Source organism: Mercurialis annua, linkage group LG1-X (genome assembly GCF_937616625.2).
Source record: "Mercurialis annua linkage group LG1-X, ddMerAnnu1.2, whole genome shotgun sequence".
Lineage (NCBI taxonomy): Eukaryota > Viridiplantae > Streptophyta > Magnoliopsida > Malpighiales > Euphorbiaceae > Mercurialis > Mercurialis annua.
In genome coordinates, this window is record NC_065570.1 from 69,229,944 (window position 1) to 69,245,835 (window position 15,892).

General features: G+C 30.1%; 1 protein-coding gene across 1 annotated transcript; it reads right to left on the reverse strand.

Annotated features, from left to right (window-relative positions):
- Window positions 1-11,901: 11,901 nt before the first annotated feature.
- Window positions 11,902-14,559, reverse strand: LOC126665211 (uncharacterized oxidoreductase At4g09670-like). The gene is made up of 2 exons (XM_050357930.2): window positions 14,002-14,559; window positions 11,902-13,487 (listed from the first exon to the last, which is right to left on the reverse strand). Exons 1-2 carry the CDS (start codon window positions 14,461-14,463, stop codon window positions 12,867-12,869), a joined length of 1,083 nt encoding a protein of 360 aa, XP_050213887.1. The 5' UTR covers window positions 14,464-14,559; the 3' UTR covers window positions 11,902-12,866.
- Window positions 14,560-15,892: the final 1,333 nt, after the last annotated feature.

The following is a 15,892-nucleotide window of genomic DNA, read 5'->3' on the forward strand; positions in this document are numbered from 1 at the left end:
TTGGAGTTGAAATCTCACTTTATTTGTTTTATGTAAAATTTTCATTTTTTTTCTTTTGTCAAAGATAAAGAAACCCGACTAGTAATTAGAGTTTTAAATGTGACCAAAATACTGGGCAAGATATGACACAAAATCAGGATTATTTGATAATATAATTATCCAATATAAAATTTCACAACATTAGATTTAAAAATAAATTTATCTGAGTGAATACAAGTTTATATATTTAAAAATTATAACAAGAAAAATCCTGCATCTATAACAAATTTAATAATTTTAAAGTTGGAAAAATCATATTCGTAAACTAATTGTTTTCAAACAAAAATGCAAAAAAAAAAAAATCCAAACTTCGGCAGTACGCTTATTCTGGTCGATTTATAGATGAAAAATCATTAAATGATCTCGAAGAGCGTAAAATATCGTATTATATATAAGTACCTTGCGGCGCTCTATATTTGAAGAAAATTTCAAATAAAATTCATATAGAATAAAGAAAAAGAAAAACAATTTCAATAACTATTATTTATATGGTAAAATTAAAAAATTTAGAAGGTGAAAAGGACCAAACGGTAAATACAAAGGAGGATCTAATTGAAAACAATAAAATATTTTATTTTTCTAACTTATTTTACTATAACTTAATCTATATTTGAACAAAAATCATATAGTAAAATTTTTTATCTATTTTATTTTTAATTATTATTATTATTATTATTATTATTAACATTTTTATAGAAACTTTCTTCGATTGTAGACTAACTTATTATAAAAATAATTAAAAAGAATAAATTGTAATTTATTTTTATTTATTAGACTTTTCAATTTTTTTGGATATAGTTACCATGACTTTTAAAATTGATGGATCAAATTATAATATTATTTTTTCTAATTTGATATATAATTATGGATATATCATTTTATTTTACCAAAATTAACTTATCAACTTATACTAAGAACAATTACCCCACTTATATTCTTCAAAAAAAAAAAAATACCCCCACTTATATATTATTTATAGTTAATTTTAAATAAAAATGCTTTGAATTGGTTTTTAATATTTTATTTTATTTGAATTTTATTAAATTCTTTTATTATTTATTTTAAATATGGAAATATTTTATTAGTTTAAGATTAATTTTTTTAGGAATTATAAAAAAACTCTTCATCCAAAATAATTTATATTTTCCACCATTAATGAGATTAATTTAAAAACTATATAAAAATAAATATTATTATTATTTACCGCTACTGTAAGCGCGTGGATAAAATTATATTTATAATTTGTAAGATCATCACCATTAATCGTAATGGAAAAAAATCAAAATTAAAACAAATATTTTATAATATTAAACTTAATTTTGTATAACATTATATGTATTACTATATTTTTATATTATAAAACCAACAATTATTTATATTGTTTTTCAAGGGTTAACTACTGACACCCCCGAGGCTTGAACAAACTTAGTTTCTTTTCTCTATTCTAATTCTGTTAATTGACCATTCAAATAGTTAAATTATTATAAACAGTTCAAAAAAAATGTCCATGCACCACAATAAGTGGCACATACAATATAAATATGCATAATTTAGGGTTTTATCAAAAAAAAAAAAGATTTTAACATTAGTAGTAAAAAGAGAGAAACGTAAAAAAAAATTCATTTTGTTGATCTAAAATCTTTTGTTATTCACATGGTGGCTCAATTGGTTAAAAAGTGCGAACAATAAGCTTGAGATTTAAAAATCTAAATTCAAAATCCATGTCCCACAAAATGGGACTTATTGGAAACATTTGTGAATGAGTTGTTAAAATACTCGTATTAATTGAAAAGTCCGAACGGTGAAAAGCCGAGACTAGCCTCCCCAAGAGTTTAAGGTGGTCGGGTAAAAGGTGGTCGGACTCCGCCGGAATTCCCTCGTCACAAAAAAAAAATTCTTTTGTTACAAACGGTACCTTGATCCTTTTTTAAAAGGGTCTTTACAAAAAATACCAAATTTATTTATTTTATAAAATTTAAATCCCAAATTGCAAATTTTTAGTCATATCTCGACACGTCTTAATTTTAACTTTTTTGCTCCGCAGTTTCAAACGGTTTTCAAAAACACAATCCGAAGCCGTTTCTTAAACAGCTTTAAAAGGTTTCAAACAGTTTCTAAAACACATTTTGAAACCGTTTTTTAAAACACAATCCGAAACCATTTCTTAAACATCTTTAAAAGGTTTCAAAATAATTTCAAACAGTTTCTAAAACACATTTTGAAACCGTTTCTAAAAACACAATCCGAAACCGTTTCTTAAATAGCTGTAAAAGGTTTCAAAATGGTTTCAAATTGTTTCTAATACACATTTTGAAACCGTTTTTAAAACTGTTTAAAAAACAGAACATATTTATAAATTTTCAGAGAAAAAATATTTTTTTTAAAAAAGAAAAAAAAATAAATTTTTAAATTCAGAACTTTTTGCAAATATTTTTAAAGATGGAGTATTTTTAACATATACTCTTCTATAAATTCATTTATATCTCTAGCAAATTTAATTTTTGTACCTTCTAATTTTTCCTTGGCACAAGAATTACCCCATTGAAAGATTAACTCATGAGTCATAGCAACAAAGATCTTGACTAGGAGATTGAAAGTTTCCTTATAATTTTTGTTGCTAACATTTTGATATTTTAAAATACAAAGAGGAATAATAGAAAACTTTAGAGGGATTTTTAAAGAACATAGAAATCAATTAATATTTAAGAAAGAAGCAACATATGAGGTGGTGAAGGGGTCAGATTTAATGTTTTATAGGACATTTTATTTTATGCAGTACAATATTACATATTTCATGTGTACTTACAATCATATATGTACTATTCTATTTTTTTTCTATTATATTTACAAACTTACAGTACAATATTTGGTGTGCTAGGTAGTTAATACCATGTAATATCAATTATTTAAGTGTTAATTTTATATTAAATCAACATCTTTTTATTTTTATCATTTTAATTACATTTTTTTTAAAATATCGTATAAATTCACCACATTTTATTTTTATACAAATTTATCAATGAAATGAAATCTATTGTATTTTTATTGACTCAACTAACGGTATTGACAAGAAAAGAGAAAGAGGAAGGTGTTTTTTTGTTTTAGTTAGGGTATTTGTCAGATTATGACATTTATTTGGATATAAAAACAGACCAAGTTTTACATCGGTGATAATTAGTAAAGTATAATTTCATTTATATAGAATCAGAGTAATATATACGAACATTTGCGGCGATACTTCTTTTATTTATTGCTAATAGGGTATCAATTGATTTGATCAAGCGAGAGATAGCGAGACAAGAAAATTTCAAATTTTAATTTCAGTCAATACTTTTTTCAGAGTAAATAGTGTTTTCAGATTATTTTATTCATAACTTGGATCGAAATTAGATTAACTTATAAATTATAGTAATATTATAATATTGATGATATATAATGTAATTCTATTTATTAAAGTTTAGTAAAAAATAATTTATTTATCTATTGATTTGTACATGTGAGTAAAAAGAAAGTTTTAAGTAAAACGTACATTCACGTTCAAATTAGGCTAGTACAATTTTCTGTCTTTACGTCTTGCAATTTTAGAGATGGTGTTTAGTGGGATAATTACGTTTTGGTTTATTTCATTAGGTAAGTAGCTCCAATTTTTTGTTTAACTTAATGACGATTAGGGCAGTGAACAAGTCAACAACCTATATTGCCAAATTAGAATACATCAACCCTGATCACAGAACTTGTTAGGTAGAATTTGTCCACACGTTCAATAGAATTCCACTAGGGATGTGGCTGGACAAAAAAAAAAGCAAGGGTGTGTAAAAATTGAATCAAACCAGATAATCAAATTGATAATTCTATTCGATTTAATAGTGTAAAAAATGATTTTTGTTCCGTTAAGTTTGAAGTGTATTTTAGTTAAAATTGGTTCAGCTAAAAAAATCGATTTATTTTGAAATTTCACACCTAAGCGTGTAAACGAGTCGAATCAACTCACGAACAACTCGGAATTAACGCGAAAGATATTCGAAACCGATTCGATTTATTTCGAATTGGGTTTGAGTTTGAGCTCCAAAATAAAACTTGATCGAATAATTCGAGTCGAGTTTTGAGTTTTAGATTTAGAGTCGAGCTCGAGCTCGAGTTTGTCATTGACTGGACTCCACTCAATTGCATCCCTATATCCATACCCTATATACAAGCACTTGGTGGGTTGGAACCTGTATTTTTCTGTTATTCTTCCTCTCACTGAAATGCTGAATTAAGTGCATAATATTGAATTTATATAGTTTTCATAAAAACATAAGATTTAAGGGATTGAACTTTGTTCATCAATATTGATGAATTATTAACCAAATAACAATTTCTTATTCAAATAGAACTGAACAACATTGCATGGAATCACCAAAAGCTTTATTTTCTCGTATCTTCGCCAAAAGCTTTTATTTCTTATCCTTTTCTCCATTTGCATATATGTCTGCTTCTTATTTGATCCTGGACCAATAAGACATAATTCAGATTCAATAGCTTATCATGCACCAAAAGTTTAAGAAAAAACCAATCGAGTGTATCTGAATTAAGGTGATGTTTTGAATTTTCTAGTTTGAGTTCTAGTAACAGAAAATAGACTAAAAGACTGAATGCTAGCAAACCTTTACCCTATTTTTTAATTTTATACTGAAGCTTAAATGCTATATTTTTAATTTTATTTAATATGGAGAAAACATATTACATAGGAATATATTCTTAAAATATATTACCACCGATTATCATATCAACTTATATTTATCTAAAACATTTGAAATATCTTTGCCTTAAGATAAAATTTAAAATTATGGTACCATTTCCATACCAATTAATTAAAGGTTTGGTAACAAATTAAAGCATAGTATAAAAATTTGATACCACTCAAACTTTTAAACCAACATAAAATTAATCAAATCAACTGATATAAATGCAAATAAAATCATGAACTATAGCATGTTTTGTAATATTACTACAAACTATGAATGTTAATAATTCAAAATTGAAACTTTTACTATTTTAACAGTTTGAATCACCCGATCAATCAATGCATATGGGAATGCCACACCGGTTATCAATATGCCTTTTATTTTTGAATTCCGACATCCCATATCACGATTGATCGACTTTTCAATGGTTAATTTGAATAGAAAATAAAAAATAGATTTTATGTTTTAAATTGCAAATATAAAAGTTCGATTAAAATGATTAACACGCTATAATTCATAATTTCATTTGCATTTTAGCCGAAAAGAGGAGAAGAATAAAGTGAAAGAACAAAGAAAGCAAAATCATACTCTTGGCAATTGGTGGTTCTGGAGATAGGAACATGAATATCAACTCCACACTTATAAGGAAGAGAAGCAGCAGCATCTTCCTTAATATTAGGGTATCGAGTCGCAGCGTCCTTAATACATTCGCAAGCGATCCGCTTATCTTTGACGGTAGGCGCAAGCCTCTTCAAGTTCATAACCCCACTACAGCATGAAAGTGACGGACTTACATCAAATCCAGTCAGAAATGGAACACATGAGCTCAACGACTTAGTCACTTGCCCACAATTCACAGCCTCGCCTTGCATTGCAAGTAACTGAAAAATCAGTGCAAACCCTAACATTGATATCATAATTTTCTTCATCTTTGACTGAGAATATATGTTTTTTGTGAGATTGAAGATGATGATCTGTGGTGTCTGCATTTATAGTGTATTTATAGCATTTCTCTGCAAGAGTTCGATTGAGTCAAGTTTGTGGATTAATGTTGGTTACGTTATTTTGGCTTGTTCTTGAATTTGAAATGCCAACTTGCTGCATTATAAGGTTATAACTGCTAAGAAGATGAGTTTTTGGATAAATTGTTGAGTTATGATTTAGGTTCTTGATGAGAATATTGTTAGTTTTGGTGACAAATGCATCACTCATTTCAATGTTCATGCATGTAAAATTTTTAGTAAAATCTTTTATTTTTAAAAAATTAAAAAAGCAATCTATAATAATAATAATAATAATAATAATAATAGCGTACAATCACGTATAGATGTCAAACTTTTAATATTTATGAATCTCCTTCATCAATGGAGGTTCGGTTTAAAAGAAGGGATATATATGAATTCTACTTTGTATTCCGATGTCCGTTTCTATCTTTACTTTTGAGCCATTCATTCAACACTAATTAGATTTAAATGTGTAAGTATTAGTAATTTCACGAAAGACTTAACCCATCTTGAGGCCACTATAATTTTAAATTTTTTTATCTGATCGTTCTTCAAAAAATTTATATACAATAATTAATTGATCCATATATTATTTATTTTGGCTTTTTATGAACGAAAATTACGAGCATATAGTTCAATCGCCGTTAAGTTATTTACAATTGCCATATCAAAAATGATAAGAGATTCATATATTTTTAAATTTTTCTTTATTTGGTCATTTTTTAAGTTTTTCTATTCAACAATGCCTCTGTATTTATAATTTTTTATTTATCTAGTGCTTTTTTAAGTTTAATAATGTGACCATTTTTTCACCGTGCCGATTTAGATAAATATTTCGGTCTCACGCGCGTTTCACGATGAGTGTATTGCGCTCTTTTCTTGTCCAAAAAAATCACTAAAATCAAAATAAATTAACTATAAGGACTAGCTAGACAATTTTTTTTTTTAAGAAAGAACCTAAAATAAAAAACCGAAAATAAAAGGATTTTAAGATGGATTTGGCCTTCATGAAACTATCTATAGATTTTCGGTGGCAGAATAAAAAAAAATTGTAGAAGGATAATTATAAAAAAGATGAAATAATAAAATTACTTAAAAGAAAGGCAAAAGACAATGCACGAACGCCCATAGCACAAGGAACTACAGAAGACAATGCACGAACGCCCATAGCACAAGGAGCGACTGGAAGATCCAACATCTTTTTTCAAGGGTTTGGCAGTCCAACCTCAACTTTGGGAGAAGGATCAGACCAGACTTTCCAAGAAGCCATGGACCAGACAATAGATAGTGAAATGAGGCGCTTCCAAGAGGATATAACAACGGTGGTCAAAGAGGCAATGGAGATTATCCTATCTCAGACGCCAGAAAGTAAAAGTCAAGACGCAACCAGAGGACGAGCAAAAGACAGAAGGAAAACGCTTCGAGAGTGGGATGACTGTCTTTGTGAGGCGCCTCCTTTGCTTTCTTCCTTCTTTGGTACATCATTATTTTTCTGCCTCCTCCCGTCATCTATGTTTATGCATTTTTGAGCTACCGCCATGACCTCTTGGTAAGTTTTGGGCTTTTTGGAGCTCAACTTATCTCCTAACACTCTGTGTGCCTTTATTAAGGGCGTGCATCACCGTATTGTTGTTTAGGTCCTCGATCTTCATGACTTCATTGTTGAATCTTTCTATGTATGCTCTCAACGTCTCTCCTTCTCGCTGCCGGCATCTGAACTTCTTTTTGATGGAATGTTTGTGAAGAATCTTATCACGAACTTCCGGTTCAACTGTCTCTATGTCGTTATTGACCCCACCTTCAGACCATTGTACCATCGTTGCGTTGTGTCGCTAAGCATGGTTGGAAATATCTTACAGATTATTACGTCTGTAACGTCTTGGAGGATCATCTAATTGTAGAATTTCGTGACATGACTATCAGGGCATCCGATTCCATCAAATTTATCAAAGTTGGTATCTTGAGCCTTTCTGGCCATTTCTCTAAGAGCACGTTTGCGGCGAAGGGCGACTTCCCGCTGGCCATGCTATTTGCGTGGACGTGTTCCCTTGACTTTTCTTCGATTGCATTCTGTATTGCTTCTGCTATCAGTCTCTGCACTTCCATCAAGTCCACGTCTCCCGTTCCTACTTCTGATCGTCTCTTGTTGGTCGGATCTGTTGCTTCTCTTTCACCGTCTTCCACTATGAGTACCTCTGACTTTTTATCTTCGAGGCTACTACGACACTTTTAAGGTATTTATGTAGATTACCCTAATTTTTTTGGGCAGTTTTGGGTGAGATTGGTCACTAAACCTTAAAATAATCTAAAATAGAATATAAGGTGAGATACTTAAAATTCATATCCGGAATAATAATTCTAAACCAAAAAAGTCAAATTGAAAATTTATTTTAAAAAAAATTACTTTTCAAAAAAAAACTTTTTTAAAAAAAACTATTTCTCAAAAAAGAATTTTGATTTTTTATTTGATTTGGTACAACTTTTAAATATTGTTTTTTAAATTTAAAATTTATTTGATATTATAAAAGCTCAAATACTTTTAAATTTAAAATGTGTCATCGGACTCAATTTTGCCCATTAGATCATCCTTAGAAAATTGTTCTGGCCCAAAATATTTTAGGCTAAAATGATCTGGATCAAAAATTATTCAAACTTTATTTTGGACAAAAATGAGTTATATTTTGAGAAAATGTCACCATATACCCCAAAAATTGAAAATATTATGTTAGTGACCCAACAAAATATTTTTGGCAAAAATCCCTCTTTTTTAATTGTTCCTTTTCAGCTCTACCCCTTTCCATAAGAAGTTACTAAATTAACCCTATCTTATTCTTATTGTTGTATACCTGATTTAGACAATCCCCTCCCACTTTCCCTGCCCCCATTTTATTCTTCTTCACTTCTCCATTACTGTATATTTATTTTTTCCAATTTTTTTTTGGCATACACAGATGGGTACAAGTGGCCGGACCTTTAATGGTCGGTAGCCGGATTGCTAGACTTGTGGTGGTTGTTAGCTGGATCGTCCGTACCGCTCCCTCCGTCTGTTTTCTATTAACCGTCGAACCACCATTGTTGCTTCTTCACTCGCTAGATCTGGATTTCTGCTCAGATTATATATTTAATTTTGTTTGAATTATTGAGTTTTTCTCTCTATTGGTGCTGTTGTGGATTTTAGTTTCTGCACATATACCCACCTGTACATGTCAATAAAAAGAAGATGAAATGATATAAAAAGTTCAAAAGGGTTCCTATCTTTTATTTTAAAATTTATTTGGTTCTTAATTTGAATGGTGGGGATTTGATTGAATAGATAAATGTACATTAAATATGAAAAATAGGTGAATTTGATATAACATATACATTGGAAGTGGAAATTGAATTTTATAATCCTGAATGATTAGGTTGTGATATGTTATGTTGAGTATTTTACTAATGGTTTGTTTTACTGGAAAAGAAAAACAATTAGAGGTTGAAGATGTGTAAAAAGTATCATTTTAGCCATGATGTTAAGTTGATATATTAACAATTATTAAAGAAAAAAATACATTTTTGTCATAATCCATATTATCATATTTTTTAACTTTTTATTCGGTATAAATATTGAATAAATTAAAGTTTATCATAAATTTACAATCTTAAATGATGTTTTATATGAAGAAAATTTCAAAATTTAGTGTAATAGACAAATTGAATCTCTTTTTTAAGTGAAATATATTTGGCAGTCTATAATATCAAAAATCAACCTGATGTGAACCGGATGTGAACCTATTTCAACTGAACTACCCTAATTCAATTTTTAATAAAATTTGTCTTACTTCTCTTTACAATCTCAAATGATGTTTTATATGGATAGAATTTTGAAATTTAGTGTAATATATAAATTGAATCTCACTTTAAAGTAAGATGTATTTGGTAGTATATAAAATCAAAAATCAACCTGATATGAACCAGATGTGAACCTATATCAGCTGAACTGCCCTATTTAATTTTTTAATAAAAAAAATTAATAAAATTCGTCTTGCTGATTTTTACAATCTTAAATGATATTTTATATGAGAGAGTTTTGAGATTTAGCGTAATATGCAATTTGAATCTCTTTTCTAAGGGAAATATTTAGCAGTCTATAAAACTAAAAATCAACCTGATGTGAACCGGATATAAACTTATATCAATTGAACTATTCTAATTCAATTTTTAATAAATTTTGTCTTACTGTTCTTTACAATCTTAAATGATGTTTTATATGGATAGAATTTTGAAATTTAGTGTTATCATAAATTGAATATCTCTTTTGAGTTAAATATATTTGACATTTTATAAAATCAAAAATCAACCTGATGTGAAACAGATGTGAACCTATCAACTGAACTATCTTAACTCAATTTTTAATAAAAAAATTCTTACTGCTCTTTACACTCTTAAGTGACATTTTATATAAAGAGAATTTTGAGATTTAGTGTATATACAAATAGAATATGAGATGTATTTGACATTCTATAAAACCAAAAATCAACCTGATGTGAACCGGATGTGAACCTATAATCTACATAAATTTCTAAAAATGGTCCTATATTATATTTTTACCTTAGCTTTGTTTATTTTGATTTAGATAATTAAAAGAAAAAGTAGTAGCAGTATAAAAACTGAGGTAATAATTTATTTTAGTTTTAATAATAAAGAGTTTATTTTAAGTTGATGATAAATTATAAATTAAAAAAATTCTAATGTAGAATGCATTTTCATGTCTAATTTATTAATTAGTTTTTTTTTGTCAGATTGAATATTCAAAACTTCTTTTGCTTGACAAGAACTTTGTGAATACTCTTTGCATTTTAATGCTTCTTCCATTTATATGCAAATTGTCAAAACCCTTTTCGTCAAAATTGAGTACGAAACCCTATAACCCCACCTGCAAACTGATTATGATTCAAATTGCACACTAGATTTATCCAATGTGTACTACAGAATCCATTTTTCTTCTACTACATGTCCATAACAACGTCAATTTCAATTTTACTCAAACCAACAATATTAAAATTATAATCGGTTTGCACCAAGCGGCACTGCTGCTATTTTCTGTCCAGTAGACGGTAGCCAATCGATAATGGATACAAATCTTGTCGGAACAGGTAGAGTGATTTTAGATCCAAAAATAAGGAAATCGGAGGTAATCAGCCATACCTCCGCCGGACCACCGTCAAAACGCCAGCTCTCCATCCAACAGTCATCGAACTTTCGTTGGACTACTGTCATGTTAACTATTTATTGTAATTTATAATTTCATTTCAGATCCGCTCCAAAAAAAGCAATAGCCATGAGTAAGAAAAAGGTTCACATCATCGTGGTCATCATGTCAAACTCGTGAAGTGGTGTTTCATGACTCTTTCAAATCATATGGCTGAAGCAGTACTGAAATTAATGCTAAGCTTTAATGGCGGCAATTTAAAAGGAAGTTGAAGATGAAGAATTTTTTGGTCCTATTTGTATCACACGGCTTTTGTGTTTAGGGGTTATAATTGTCTTATTTCAAATTTATTTTGGGTTATGAGAGAATTGTGAAAACTTTTCTATTTTATTGAGAGATTTTTGCAAAAATAAAAAATCTGAGGTAAAAACATTAGATAGGACCATTTTTGAGGGATTTGTGTAGATTACCCTTATATTTTCTTAGATGGGTTGAATCCGTGCTTGAATTAGACAACTATTTGCCACCTCTATGCAAATTGTTAGACTAAGTCAGTTTTAATATTAATTTTATTAGTTGATTTAGTTTTAAAATAATTATCCAATATAACAGTTCTTTATTGTCCTAATTGATTCTAATAATTATAAATTTATTTTTTTATAGTGTAAATTTTTAATAAATTAAGTTGATTAAAAATCTAAATGAAATTTTAACTGAAAATAACAGTTCAAATCTGCTTATAAAAACAGACCTAATACAACTCAGGATGCATTTGGTAATAAATTAAACGTTTAAATCTGAATTTAGTCAATAATGTGATAGAGATTAGAGAGCATATGCTCATAATGTAGAAAATGGAAGATTGTAATTCTCGCAACTCACATTTACAGAAATTAAGGATGACAAGTGTCCATGCAAAGTCAGAAAAACAAAATTCGACAAGTTTTCGTACAACATAAGCCGTATCAATTTTTTCGGTGTTCCAAACGGGAATTTACAAGCTTCACCTGGTGGAACTGTTCTGGAATAAACCTGATTGAGATGCAAATTAGGAATTTTTGTTCTATAAACCTGAACTCTGATTTTCTAGAGATTACTCCAACATTATTATTGCTTTACCTCTTATTGACATCACAGTTCAGTTTTGAAACAGGCGCACATAAACATAACTAGAGCAACAATAACAGCTGCAAAGTTGTTGCTAATGGTTCTAGGGGTGAGCATGGTTCGGTTCGGTTCGGTTTGGTTTAGTAAACTCCAAAACCAAACCATATTTTAAGGGAAAATATAAAAACCAAACCACGCCAAAGATTTATATAAAATTTCGGTTCGGTTAACCAAACTTTATCATCGGTTTCGGTTCGGTTTGGCTCGGTTTTGTTAATATAGATTTAGATAAAAATTATATATAATTACGTAATAATTAAAATTATACGTAATAATTTTTACTTATATGTGTGTATTAGTTTATATGTTTTATTTTCATATATGTATCTACACACACATATTATATTTATATATAAATATTTCAATAAATAATTTTTATATTTATTTATACATATATAAATATTAATAAAAATAATATTATTCTAATCTTCGGTTTTTCGGTCGGTTCGGTTAACCACTAGTAGAAACCAAACCAAAACCAAAAACCATACTTTTTTATAATTTGAAACCAAACCAATCCATTTTAACCATTTTAACCAAACCATAATTAATTTCGGGTTGGTTTGGATCGGATTAATGGTTTGGTTCGGTTTTTGCTCACCCCTAAATGGTTCTAATATATCACATAGAACACTCACCGGATTTAACTAACCATTGAGCGGACAAAGATCTAATTATGTCAGCCCTAGAAGACACACAAAGACCTTATTAGTTCATAGCAAACAGAGTCACGAGTCTAGATTAATTCACAATCTCGACTGGCTCAAAGCCTCTCTCGATTGAGATCTTGATTGAATCCAGTATTAGTTGGGTTTTCCTACTGCGGGTTGGCCATGTTTTGTCAGGTTTTGCTCCGTTTGCTTTGATATTCCCAACCAGTCGAGCAAATTCCCTCACCATGCAAGCTTCCTGGGGTAGATCTGCGAAAACCTTGTGTTGGCTTGGTGATGGTTCCCACCCAGTCACGAGTTCATTGAACCAGCACTTTGAAGATGCTGTGTACGAGCTCTCCTTCTCTTCGAAAGGAATGATGAAATCATTGAGATGCAGCGTACCCTTTGTTCCGATTGCAGTAACATACATTGTCAAATGTGTCAAAAACGAGCAATGTAAAGTTGCGATTTTACCATCATCCCAATGCAGAGAAGCCCCGCAAGCCAAAATCACCCCCGCTTCATTAAAGATAGGTCCATGTAACGCAACGACAGTCTTCGGCAGTTCATAATCAGCAGCCCAGAGGATTGCTCGAATGCAATACCATCCAGCATCACCAAGAGCACCAAGACCATCAAGATCCGGCTTCACACGAATATCATTCTTGAGAAAATCCTCATCGCCAGCAAATGTGAAGCAGCTGTGTATCTGGAGTACCAAATGCTACTTTTAGGCAAAATCTCGACAAACGAAATCTTCCTTTAAAGCCAGAAATTCTTACGATTAGGATATGCATACATCCTCACAACCATTAGTTTAAAACGAAGACAGAACCGTGAAATCTATCAAAGTTACTAATTTGCAATTAAAACAAGGGTTAAGTACTATCATCCCTCAATTTAGGTCAAAATTATTGTTTCCCTCCTAATTTCAAAAAACAACTATTTCTTTCCTAATATTTCGGATTCCTATAATGGGTTTCGGTGATCTAATATCTAAAAATCAGGAAGAAATTTTAAAATTCAGAAAAAACAGTAACTTCGACATAAACTCTGATAGTAATTAGCCCTTAGAACAAACACGATATTACTCCAATTGGTACCAAAATCTAATATGGATCAACCTGAATTGAAACTATGATTAAATATTACATAATTAGCTTAATACCAAAAAAAAACAAGAAGCATTAGAACAAAATTAAGAAAAAAAGAAAATGATGTACCGTTCTAAGCTGACCAAAACGCTCTTTATCAGACAAAAATTCGGACATTTTATGGGTTCTAGGATTATGCATCCACATAGTCCCATCCATAATCTGCACTCCATTAACCTCGCAAGCCTCCAAAATCTTATCAAACTCACCAACGTTAAGCCCAACTGGCTTCTCCAACAGAATATGTTTCTTTTTCTCTGCAGCCAAACACGCCCATTTCACATGAAGGCTGGTGGGTAACGGAACATAGACGGCGTCAATATCTTGATCCTCGAAAAGGGACTCGTAGGAGCCGTAGATCTTGGCGTCCGATGGGAAGTTATTAGCTTTAGCAAAAGCCGCGGCTTTTTCGATGGAACGGCTTGCGATTGCGGAGAGCTGGGCGTTCGGTGCTAGCGTAATTGCGCGTGAGACTTTACGAGCTATCTCTGCGCAGCCGATTATGCCGAAGCGGATCGTGGTTTCGGCCATTTGAAGTGGGAAGTGGAGTCAGAAATGAAATGTGAGAACTGTGGATCGAATTGAAAGATATATTTTTGGGTGTTTTTTGGACTGTTCTGTTGAGTTGAAATGGTTTTTAATAAAATTTCATTTTACCTCCTGAATTTTGCACAAAATATAAATTAACAATCATTTCATGACTTTATATATAAACATTCACAAGTTTAATTAATTTAACCCTCCTTTAACTGAAGTGGCAGAAAATAATTGAAGCAATTACGAATTGGAGCCGATGTAAAAAATTATTAAAACAATTTGAAACTGAAATGATTAAAGGAGTTCAAACATTTATTTTAAATATATTTTAAAAGTATAAATTTAGCTTTATTTAAAAAGTAAAATAAATTTTTGTTGGATTCTTGTTTTTGGGTCAACTTGCTTGTTGTAGCAATTATTTTTCGCAAATTTAAAAGATAAAATAAACTTTTGTTGGAATTTTTTTGGAGATCAACATCTCATTGCTTGTAGTACCAATGACATGTTAAAATCGTTACATTAATAATCACTTTTTAACTAATATGTAATTATAAAAACCGAATCAAAATAAGAACATTTTCGAATCAAACCGAGCGTGATTTTGGTACAATTACGGAGACCTCATTTTAAAAATCTCAAGTTTATAATTCAATTTTGGAAAAATTTAAATATTTGTAATTCTAAACAAAGTGCATTCTACTAATAAATTATAACAATAAAAGCTTCGAGCTCTGAATTTAATTATCAAATAAGTTTAAATTTGTAGCTTGCAATGCAATAATATGTGTTTTGGACGAAAAGAAGTTGTCAATATTGCTTTTTGGCTTGTTTTATCTTTTTCATTTTAAGTTGGTCAAATAATTTTTTGCCATGTCAAATCTAATTTATGTGTAATGCACCAGTTTCTTTCTAACACCTCAGCTGGAGGAGAAAGTAAAACGAGTTAAGTTAACCAATTACTGGGTGTTTTATTCAAAACGATAAACATATTCTTAATTGATAGTTAAGGGGGGCAAAATAAACTTTTGTTGTACGTTATAACATCTTATAAAAGGCTTAATATATAGTTTGACCCCTGAACTTGTACCCTTTTACCCATCTAACCTCTAAACTTAACGTCTCACCTATCGAACCTCTGAACTTGTTAAATAATCCGATTGAACCCTTAAACTTGATAAATACGTAAATATTGAACCCCTCCGTGCCACCTATCACTTGAAACATTCTAGAAGAAATTGTGTACGGAGGGGTTCAATATTTACGTTTTTATCAAGTTCAGGGGTCAAATCGGATTATTTGACAAGTTCAGAGGTTTGATAGGAGAGACGTTATGTTTAGGGGGTTACATGGGTAAAAGGGTACAAGTTCAGGGGTCAAACTATGTATTCAGCCTCTTATAAAATATAAACCACCTGCTATCATA

Excerpts from the sequence above, each read along its gene's own strand:
- LOC126665211 (XM_050357930.2), bottom strand. The coding sequence starts at position 14,463 with ATGGCCGAAACCACGATCCGCTTCGGCATAATCGGCTGCGCAGAGATA. Across the intron at positions 13,488-14,001 it reads GTTTTGGTCAGCTTAGAACG|ATACACAGCTGCTTCACATT; the intron begins GTACATCATTTT and ends TTGGTACTCCAG.